General features: G+C 44.9%; 1 protein-coding gene across 1 annotated transcript; it reads right to left on the bottom strand.

Moving 5' to 3' along the window:
- Positions 1-5,342: 5,342 nt before the first annotated feature.
- Positions 5,343-8,460, bottom strand: LOC124881213. Its single transcript, XM_047386753.1, has 3 exons — positions 7,869-8,460; positions 6,623-6,955; positions 5,343-6,545 (listed from the first exon to the last, which is right to left on the bottom strand). Exons 1-3 carry the CDS (start codon positions 8,071-8,073, stop codon positions 6,460-6,462), a joined length of 624 nt encoding a protein of 207 aa, XP_047242709.1. The 5' UTR covers positions 8,074-8,460; the 3' UTR covers positions 5,343-6,459.
- Positions 8,461-12,039: the final 3,579 nt, after the last annotated feature.

The raw sequence follows: 12,039 nt of genomic DNA, 5'->3' as shown, positions 1-12,039 counted from the left end.
ACATAAAGCCCAGCGAACCAATCAGGAGGCGAGGACTGACAACACGCAGCCCACACGACCAATCAACAAATGGGGGCCGAGACCACAGCGATGAACGGACCAATCAGTGGGCGAGGATCAAGGACACGAAAATGAACGAACAGAACCGAGTGGTTTGGCTCGTTCAATGCCTGTTTCAGTTTGTATAATTTAAACCTGTCATGAAACTAACTAGAAATACGTTTAAAATCCACCTTTTACAGGAAAAATCCCACATTATTCATATATTTTTGATGTTAAAGAATGCGTTACATCTACCATCAGTTATTTTTCTGTCAGCAGCTCAAATAACAGCAGTAAAGTCATTGGACTTTTAATGAACAAAAGTATTTACTGAAAAAAGTGATTAAAACACAAAAACAGGCATAATAAATATCTAAAATGTTATTTAACAACCAGATAAAAAACAAGTTTAATTTAACTAGGTAATAAAAAAATCTTTGAATCATTATTAAATCAATTATTGAGTGCTTTTGTTTTAGTTCATTGTGTTTCTGACAGGCAGACATGAGCTCCTCCTTTCCCCCCTGCTGAGTGAGATGGGGAACAGGCCTAAGTGGAGGAGACCAGCAGAGAAGACGTGATGTTAGTTTCATCTGCAGATCTGCAATGATGTAGAAGACGCCTCGTTTAAAGTCAGCGGCAGGAAAAAATCACTGCTCTGAGCCAACGAAACGCAGCAGCACCCGGAGACACTTCTCTGGTGACAGAAACGATAAAGTTCATATTTTACAGGGAAATATGTCATTCAAGTCTGGGTCAACAAATATTTCTTATCACCACAAACATAACATCTGACAGTGAAAATGGAGCTGAAGGTGAATAAAGAAGAGCTGAGATGTCCCATTTATATAATATGTAGAACAGATACATAATGTTGCTAAAAGTATTTATCTGTCTACTTCTACGTGTACGTGAACTTTGATGACATCATCTTCATAATCTATGAGGTCCAAGTTGTTGATGGAGCCACCGTTGCCATCAGTAGCAACTTGGACTATTCTGTAAACATGTTCCAAGGTTTAGGAGTGAGTTCATAGTTAGATCAGAACCAGAACTGCAGCCTCTGCTCTAATTCATCCCAAAGATGTTCAACAAGGTTGAGGTCAGGACTCTCTGTGGGCCAATTAAGGTTCTCCACACCATGGAAGTGATTGTAACAACAGAACTCATTGATTTGGTCCGTTTGGACATCATGTACAGTACCGACCAAAAGTTTGGACACACCTTCTCATTCAAAGAGTTTTCTTTATCTTCATCACTATGAATGCCAGGAGTGTGAGGAGCAGTAATCAGAGCAAAAGGTGGCTACTTTGAAGAACCTAGAATATAAGACATATTTTCAGTTGTTTCACACTTTTTTGTTCAGTATATAATTCCACATGTGTTAATTCATAGTTTTGATGCCTTCAGTGTGAAGCTACAATATTCATAGTCATGAAAATAAATAAAACTCTTTGAATGAGAAGGTGTGTTCAAACCTTTGGTCTGTACTGTAACTAAATGACATGTAAGAGATATGATATACAAATGTACAGCCTTTAGAGATAACAAAATCTTAAGACTTTTTATGACTCTTTAAGACCAGGGAGAAACATATATGCAATCTCTTTTGAAAAAGTCAATGCCAAGCGTCCTGCACGGTGTTGGGCTGTGAGCACAACCCCCATTTGTGGACGTTGGTCCCTCATACCATCCTCATGGAGTCAGTTTCTAACCGTTTGTGCAGACACATGCACATTTGTGTCCTGCTGGAGGTCATTTTGCAGGGCTCTGGCAGTGTTCCTCCTGTTCCTCCTTGCACAAAGGTGGAGGTAGAGGTCCTGCTGCTGGGTTGTTGCCCTCCTGCGGCCTCCTCCACGTCTCCTGGTGTACTGACCTGTCTCCTGGTAGCGCCTCCAGGCTCTGGACACTACGCTGACAGACACAGAAAACCTTCTTGCCACAGCTGGCATTGATGTGCCATCCTGGATGAGCTGCACTACCTGAGCCACTTGTGTGGGTTGTAGAGTCCGTCTCATGCTACCACGAGTGTGAAAGCACCACCAACATTCAAAAGTGACCAAAACATCAGCCAGAAAGCATAGGTACTGAGAAGTGGTCTGTGGTCTCCACCTGCAGAACCACTCCTTTATTGAGTGTGTTGTCATATTTTGTGAGCACCATCTTCTAATTCTGCATATTCCTGATTAGTGATGTGGTCCAGCCAATCCTTTACACTTGATGGATAAAAGAGGCATCACAAACATCTGCAGACCACCTGTGTGATGCTTCACTCAACATCCAGAGACTAACCACAGGTCTCAGTTGCAGCATCCATCCAAGTCTCTGACCTTGTGAAAGATTTAGTCACATCGTCAGAGACTTTCTGTTCAGAAAGACATCTGCCTCTTTGTTCTGTTGAAGAGGTTTTTCCAGGAACTGGTCACTCAGGTTGATCCTGTTGTCTCCATTGTAAATATTTGTACATAGTTTTATTTTATGCCTTTTGTCTTATAATCTTGATCTGTTTGAATGTTTTCTTTCCACATTCTGTTTAAAATGTTATTTGTAATTTTCATAATAAATTCTGTTTAGAAATTTAAATGAAGTTGATGTATTGTTGGATCAAATGGAAATAAAATACATTGGTGACAAAAACAATATTGAAATTTATTAGAACAACTTAAAACTTTAAGAAACTATCTGAACAAAACTTAATATTATTTCTTTTATAGCATCTTATTTCAGTACCATTCTTTCTAAGATGGAAAACAGTCTGTCCATTCTCTGTGCCCTCATGTTCTCCCTGATCAACTCCATCATCTCTGTCCCTCTTTCTTTTCTGACCCCTTCCTGCTGGCTCTCTGTCTTCCTTCTCCATCTGGTTGTCCACCGCTCCGCTTGGCCCTGGAGTGTCCTCAGGGATGGAGACAATTAGGACAGGAGGTGTTGTAGAAGACCTCTGTCCCAACATCTCATCCATAAAGACAAACCAGGTCCAAGTAGCAGCAGTGGGCTTTTCAATGACTCCCTCTCCTGACCCTGGATACTTACAATCCTAAAGTTAGAAGGAAGAAAAGAAGAGTTGACTAAACAGAGAAACCAACAAGACTTTTAGAAATATTTTTTATTTGTGTGGCATGAGAACTTCTGAACAAACTTTATATTTCTTTTTAATATTGTCCCACTTTTGTTTGGCCTACAAGGTGGTGACCTTCACCTGTTGGTCCATCTTCTCCAGAACTGTCCTAAACCAAAAGAAGTATGTTAATCACTGGATGGATATTTATGAAAGTTAGAAAGATAGAAGTTATTGAAACTGGACAGAAACTGACTGTAAAGAATGTAGTTATTGTACCTCCAAGCCACGGTGGCTGAGTTTTTAGCTCCAGTAAAAAGGTGGTGGTTCTCAGCCCTGAGCTTCATTAACTGGGCCGTCTGCTGCTTTGTCCCTAAAAAAAAACCATCTTGCTTAATATCAGTGTAAGACAAGTCTTTTTTTTTATTTTACATTTGTCTTAATTTTCAGAACATATTAAAATATTTCTATGCAAATGTCTAAAACAAGCTTTTTCAAACTTTTCACTTCTTTACTGAGATTTACTTACATATGAAAGTGTATTTCTCTTCAGCTGTACCTGGAATCACGAATTATATTGCTAGCTGAATTATAAATATACTTTTAAAAACACATATAGCACATTTCTTCATCAAAAATGAATATTTAAAAGCTTATTTATTCTCAATCACACTCTCCAGCGATACGGTAAGATTACATAAAATCGTCCATTTATTCAGGTTAACTTTAATATCACCTGTAATGTTAAATCAATTTACATGAACAAATGACACAATACATTAAATTAATACTAACATAAACTGTTAGAAATCACTTGTGTTTAACGTTCACTGTGATGACTGGCAGCAGGAGCTCAGTACCGATAGTCCGGTCCGATCTCTACCGGGTCTAGCTCGCCCCACCGCCGGTAGGACTGGCGAAGCAAGCCGGCAGTTACTACGGTGGGAGCGGAAAACTCCGAACACGTCGGAGCACGTTTGAAATTAAGCGATGTCTTGATAAATCAAGCAGATATTTCATGTCTACATAGTTATATTCCCGCACTAAAAACATTGTAAAAGTTCATTTGTGTCACAGAAAGTGTAATTTTTCACAGTTTACTCACAGCTTTTGTTGCTATGGTCCGCCATGGCTGCCCCTGTTTGACCAAACCGCTTCGACCCGCAATGAATCATGGGAAAAGATGGACCGCGAAGGATACTCACAAGTCATCCTTCAAATCGGGCAAAAGAAGGACACATTTGTCGGCAGCATCTGACAGACCTTACGCATCGCGCTGTGATGTAATCGGCCCACAAGTACGGACTTGGAAGGATCCAGCCCCTGAATTGGGACACACCCTCGGCCTGCACATGGATCCTCCTCCTTCCTGTATATTGACCAATAGGAGAGGAGCTGGAGAGAAGAAGGCAGCCCTCCTCATTTGCATAATGAAGCAGAAATGCATACGGTAAAGGAAAAAGAGAGACGAGGAAATGTCAAAAGAACAAAGGCATGTGTAAGGAAAAGGAGAAACAATATATATATATTTCTGCTTTTATTTTTAATTTTGTCAGGATCGGTCCTCCATACTATTGGAGCGACTGGAATTGGCGTATAACCCCCCCTCAGTTTAACCTGTGAGTTTTAAGGGTTAGGGTGTAAGCCTACAGTTGTGCCCCTTTCCCATTGGTATCTAATCTATTCGGATTGGGTCAGGTCAGTTTAGTTTAACACAGTTTGATTCATTTTGCACTACAATTGAGTGCCATCTCAATGGAGGCAGGATCATAATAGCAAGGAGGCCGCGTGGTCCGAAGTAATGTGATTTAGAGACACAAACACAACACCAGCCTAGACTGCTGTTCTGTTTATGGCTGCTGTCAGACTCAGAGTTAAAGAACAGATCCAGAGAAGGTTCTGGGCGGCGAGATCCAAAGTACTATAGATCAGTACAGGAGAGAGCGGCAAGCCATGCCGGATCAAACAGAGGGATATGAACTGGAGGACGTGTGAGAGTAAGCCAAAGCAACCTAATGCTAGCTTGCTATAATACTGCTCATAGACACAATAAACCCAGCGTAAAATGATTCAACAATTGCTCTGACTAGTGACGCCGCCCCTAACCCAATCAGTGACCAACAGTTTTCTGACATTGTGTGTTCAGTCCGACTCGGAACGGTTGAAACCGCAACCAAGCAGGAACTAAAAATTGTAAAGGTTCCACTTAACCGTTACTAATAAGCTGAAATTGTTAGTTGATTCGTAGAAAACCGGTCTGAGTTGGTACTAGTGGAAAAGGGGCACTAGTATCCTTGCATATAAAGTGAAGGGAAGATAGCAAAGTTTAAAGTAAGGAGAGATGCATAGGCCTTTATTATCAATATGGGTCCTCACCAGGGCAGCTAAAAACAGCCCTTATCTGTGCAGGCAGCACAGATATTGTTGCCTGTGTACACTCAGCAGTCACTTGGCACTCACCTTGAGGGAAAATGCTGAGACTCTTTCTGCCTGACTTATTTGCCCGAATAAACTGTTTAAAAGTAAAAACAAAAAAATCATAATTTTTTTTTTCCTTCTTCTTTTATTCCCCCTGAATAGAGCACCGTTAAATGATGTTGAGTGAGATACGTTTGTTATGTAAAAACCAGGATTGTTCAGCTCTAACTGGTTTAGATAATGTGGCTAAACTTTAAAAACTTTAAAGTGATAAACATTAGCAGCACAAATCAGCTCAGAATTGCAGTAAAATGAATTGACTGGCTGACCTTTGATGACCTCTGGAAATAAGTGTTAATATAATTAAAACAAACGCAGCACAAAAATAAATTGAATCAGCGCAATTGATTTTTAGAACCTTAAGAATCTCAGAACCACTCAGGTTCTGGTTTACATTCTTATTCCAGATTCATCTTTAGTTCAGAGCCTTAGAGTTTATGTTCTATAGTTTACATCTTTCTTTTTATTACATTTTTATTTTATGTAGAAAGATAAAAATCTATTTCTGCATCTGAAACATCTCAGCTCCATTCCATAGAGAGACAACATGTCTTCAAGGTCCAAAATGATGACGAAGAGGTTCCTGAGATCAACCTGAAGCTCTGAACTCCGAGTCCAACAGCAGAAGAAGACCGATGCTGTCTTTGGAGACACGTTGTTTTTTCAGACACCAGCAGACTCTCAGAGAGCTGAACGAGTTCAGAAGTCGTCCAGTTAGCAGATCTGTCCACTGGGCAGGACAGCGGTCTGTCTGCTGGTTCAACCAGGACAGCCGTGATCATCAGCAACAAGATGAGGACAACAAGACAACAACGTCTTCAGACTAAAGTCCAGACTGGCAGTCCATGAAGCAGAGCTCAGAGAGCATCACTAACAACCAATCATAGAGGCTGAGGATCCAGCAGAGGAGAGGGACCAGTGGACTTTCTTCTCTTCCTGATGTCCATAGTTTGTCCCTGACTTCTCTCTACAAAGGAGACAGAGGGCAGTCAGACAGAGACAACAGCAAGCAGAAACATTTCAGAGGTCAGAGGTCAGACTGACTTTGGACTTTGACGATCACTGTTTTCTCCCTGCAGCTTTTCTTTGTCTCACTGTAGACTTCACACCTGTACGTCCCACTGTCTCCATCTGTGGGACATCTCAAAGTCAGACTGAGGTCTCCGGTTCTCAGCAGATCTTCACTTATCTGGGTTCTGTTCCTGTAAGACTCCTCCTGTTCTTCAGCTAGCTCACAGCCCTTCTGATACACATGGACCTTCACATGTTCTGGTTCCAGCTTCCACCAAACCACTGTAGCATCTTCAGGGAGCTCAGGTGTGGTTCTGAATGGCAGCAGGACAGACTCCGCCTCTGAATCCACCTCCACCTGCCGATCTGAGAAGCAACAGAACCTAACATCAGAACCAGGACCACATTCAACAAGACTCAGTTCACATCATCAGCTGCCTGCAGTGTTTCCTTGGTAACATAGGCGGTTCTAGGGGCCATGACAGGGGTCAGTGCCTGTTTTGGCCCCGGTTGGCCCCCGTCATGGCCCCTGTACTGAAGACATCAAACTGAATCACTGTCTTATGATGAAAAGCGCTGGCAAAGAAACCTTAACTGATTGGTCCCTTGGACCAATTGAATTTTTGGCCTTTACAGTTTTACTTTAACAATAAATTCAAAATGAAGGTTTTTGACTTTTAGCTTCAGCCGAACTGAGACAGGATCAGAGTTTTCATCTGCCAGGTCAGGGGTCTGCTACCTGCAGCTCCAGAGTCAGAATTATCTCACCTAATTTACTAAATGATGTAATACTGTTCAGTTTGTTTGTTTTATGCTTTTGTTCTGTAGCCCCATGAAAAAACACTGGCCCCACCGTGGCCCCCCGATAAGTCTGGTCTAGAACCGCCACTGCTGCAGAGGGTTCTGGGCAGCAGTGTTTGGGTCTATTTAACATACTGATTCTGCTGGGAATATTGGGAGTCAAATATTTATAATCTAGTGTCCAACACAACAATGTTTTTCTTGTTCTATACTCAGTTTGGGTTAAATATCAGAACTATAATAGACCAGTCAGGACAGTGGAGACAACAGGGGGACATATGCTGAATGGTTTGGACTTGAATAGGTCTAAGGGTAAAACCAGCTGGGTCCAGTATTTTATAATGGGTCTCCTATGAACACATGTTCTATGATCAGTCAGGCTGATAAACTGGGACTATAGGCAGTAAAACATGGAGGTAGGATCAGGTCACTGAAATGTGTCTTCTGACGGTTCTGGATTCAGTCGGTTCTGACTTACTGATGACTCTGAGCATCACAGTTTTCTTCCTCTTGTTCCTCTTGTTGTGGACCTTACAGATGTAGCTGCCGCTGTCCCGGTCTGTCGGGTATTTCAGGGTCAGACTCGGGTCTCCAAACTCTGACCTCATCTCTGTTTGCTCTCTGTAAAACTGGTGCTGATCTTCAGCCCGGTCCAAGCCGTGCTGGTGTTTGTGGACCGTCATCGGTGGTTCAGGCTCGTAGCGCCACCACTCCACCTCAGCATCTGACAGATCCCCAGAGGTTCTGAAGGGCAGCAGGACAGACTCCACCCCCTCATCCACCTCCAGCTCACAGTCTGAGACAACAGAACGAGAGGACCAACAGGTTTTACTGCATTAGTTAGTTTTCATGCAATAGCAGAACTTCCTGACCAAATCATTGGATCACCTGAATATAGTTCTCAGGCCTGCTGGGTTCTGGCTCTTTCAGATCGTCATCACCTCCTACCTTGTTGGTTTGACCTTTTTATAGCCGACCTTTTTAGGTATGAGACAGAGATGTCTGCCTATAGGACGTGTCCCAACGATCATGTCCAACCAGCCTATAGGACGTGTCCCAACGATCATGTCCAACCAGCCTATAGGACGTGTTCCAACGATCATGTCCAACCTGCCTATAGGACGTGTCCCAACGATCATGTCCAACCAGCCTGTAAGACTTGTCCTAACGATCATGTCCAACTAGCCTATAGGACGTGTCCCAACAATCATGTCCAACAAGCCTATAGGACGTGTCCCAACGATCATGTCCAACCAGCCTGTAAGACTTGTCCTAACGATCATGTCCAACCAGCCTATAGGACGTGTCGTAGCGATCATGTCCAACCAGTCTATAGGACGTGTCCTAGCGATCATGTCCAACCAGCCTATAGGACGTGTCCCAACGATCATGTCCAACAAGCCTATAGGACGTGTCCTAGCGATCATGTCCAACCTGCTTGTAAGACTTGTCCTAGCGTTCATGTCCAGCCAGCCTATAGGACGTGTCCCAACGATCATGTCCAACCTGCCTATAGGACGTGTCCCAACGATCATGTCCAACCTGCCTATAGGACGTGTCCCAACGATCATGTCCAACAAGCCTATAGGACGTGTCCCAACGATCATGTCCAACAAGCCTATAGACGTGTCCCAACGATCATGTCCAACCTGCCTATAGGACGTGTCCCAACGATCATGTCCAACCAGCCTATAGGACGTGTCCCAACGATCATGTCCAACCTGCTTGTAAGGCTTGTCCTAGCGTTCATGTCCAGCCAGCCTATAGGACGTGTCCCAACGATCATGTCCAACAAACCTATAGGACGTGTCCCAACGATCATGTCCAACCTGCCTATAGGACGTGTCCCAACGATCATGTCCAACCTGCCTGTAAGACTTGTCCTAGCGATCATGTCCAGCCAGCCTATAGGACGTGTCCCAACGATCATGTCCAACCTGCCTGTAAGACTTGTCCTAGCGATCATGTCCAGCCAGCCTATAGGACGTGTCCCAACGATCATGTCCAACAAGCCTATAGGACGTGTCCCAACGATCATGTCCAACCTGCCTATAGGACGTGTTCCAACGATCATGTCCAACCTGCCTACAGGACGTGTCCCAACGATCATGTCCAACAAGCCTATAGGACGTGTCCCAACGATCATGTCCAACCTGCCTATAGGACGTGTCCCAACAATCATGTCCAACCAGCCTATAGGACGTGTCCCAACGATCATGTCCAACCTGCCTATAGGACGTGTCCCAACGATCATGTCCAACCTGCCTATAGGACGTGTCCCAACGATCATGTCCAACCTGCCTATAGGACGTGTCCCAACGATCATGTCCAACCTGCCTATAGGACGTGTCCCAACGATCATGTCCAACCTGCCTGTAAGACTTGTCCCAACGATCATGTCAAACCTGCCTATAGGACGTGTCCCAACGATCATGTCCAACCTGCCTGTAAGACTTGTCCTAGCGATCATGTCCAGCCAGCCTATAGGACGTGTCCCAACGATCATGTCCAACCTGCCTGTAATACTTGTCCCAGCGATCATGTCCAGCCAGCCTATAGGACGTGTCCCAACGATCATGTCCAACAAGCCTATAGGACGTGTCCCAACGATCATGTCCAACCTGCCTATAGGACGTGTCCCAACGATCATGTCCAACCTGCCTATAGGACGTGTCCCAACGATCATGTCCAACAAGCCTATAGGACGTGTCCCAACGATCATGTCCAACAAGCCTATAGACGTGTCCCAACGATCATGTCCAACCTGCCTATAGGACGTGTCCCAACAATCATGTCCAACCAGCCTATAGGACGTGTCCCAACGATCATGTCCAACCTGCTTGTAAGGCTTGTCCTAGCGTTCATGTCCAGCCAGCCTATAAGACGTGTCCCAATGATCATGTCCAACAAGCCTATAGGACGTGTCCCAACGATCATGTCCAACCTGCCGGTAAGACTTGTCCTAGCGATCATGTCCAGCCAGCCTATAGGACGTGTCCCTACGATCATGTCCAAATAGCCTATAGGACGTGTCCCAACGATCATGTCCAACCTGCCTATAGGACGTGTCCCAACGATCATGTCCAACCTGCCTATAGGACGTGTCCCAACAATCATGTCCAACCTGCCTGTAAGACTTGTCCCAACGATCATGTCCAACCTGCCTATAGGACGTGTCCCAACGATCATGTCCAACCAGCCTATAGGACGTGTCCCAACGATCATGTCCAACTTGCTTGTAAGACTTGTCCCAGCGTTCATGTCCAGCCAGCCTATAGGACGTGTCCCAACGATCATGTCCAACCTGCCTGTAAGACTTGTCCCAACGATCATGTCCAACCTGCCTGTAAGACTTGTCCCAACGATCATGTCCAACCAGCCTATAGGACGTGTCCCAACGATCATGTCCAACCTGCCTATAGGACGTGTCTCAATGATCATGTCCAACCAGCCTATAGGACGTGTCCCAACGATCATGTCCAACCTGCCTATAGGACGTGTCCCAACGATCATGTCCAACCTGCCTGTAAGACTTGTCCCAACGATCATGTCCAACCTGCCTATAGGACGTGTCCCAAAGATCATGTCCAACCTGCCTGTAAGACTTGTCCCAACGATCATGTCCAACCAGCCTATAGGACGTGTCCCAACGATCATGTCCAACCTGCCTATAGGACGTGTCCCAACGATCATGTCCAACCTGCCTGTAAGACTTGTCCCAACGATCATGTCCAACCTGCCTATAGGACGTGTCCCAACGATCATGTCCAACCTGCCTGTAAGACTTGTCCCAACGATCATGTCCAACCTGCCTATAGGACGTGTCCCAACGATCATGTCCAACCAGCCTATAGGACGTGTCCCAACGATCATGTCCAACTTGCTTGTAAGACTTGTCCTAGCGTTCATGTCCAGCCAGCCTATAGGACGTGTCCCAACGATCATGTCCAACAAGCCTATAGGACGTGTCCCAACGATCATGTCCAACCTGCCTATAGGACGTGTCCCAACGATCATGTCCAACAAGCCTATAGGACGTGTCCCAACGATCATGTCCAACCAGCCTATAGGACGTGTCCCAACGATCATGTCCAACCAGCCTATAGGACGTGTCCTAGCGATCATGTCCAACGAGCCTATAGGACGTGTCCCAACGATCATGTCCAACCAGCCTATAGGACGTGTCCCAGCGATCATGTCCAACCAGCCTATAGGACGTGTCCCAACGATCATGTCCAACCAGCCTATAGGACGTGTCCCAACGATCATGTCCAACCTGCCTATAGGACGTGTCCCAACGATCATGTCCAACCTGCCTATAGGACGTGTCCCAACGATAATGTCCAACAAGCCTATAGGACGTGTCCCAACGATCATGTCCAACCAGCCTATAGGACGTGTCCTAGCGATCATGTCCAACCAGCCTATAGGATGTGTCCCAACGATCATGTCCAACAAGCCTATAGGACGTGTCCCAACGATCATGTCCAACCTGCCTATAGGACGTGTCCCAACGATCATGTCCAACTTGCCTATAGGACGTGTCCCAACGATAATGTCCAACAAGCCTATAGGACGTGTCCCAACGATCATGTCCAACCAGCCTATAGGACGTGTCCTAGCGATCATGTCCAACCAGCCTATAGGAC

This window comes from Girardinichthys multiradiatus, chromosome 14, assembly GCF_021462225.1.
Source record: "Girardinichthys multiradiatus isolate DD_20200921_A chromosome 14, DD_fGirMul_XY1, whole genome shotgun sequence".
Taxonomy (NCBI): Eukaryota; Metazoa; Chordata; class Actinopteri; order Cyprinodontiformes; family Goodeidae; genus Girardinichthys; species Girardinichthys multiradiatus.
This window is presented reverse-complemented; position numbering and strand designations above follow the sequence as displayed.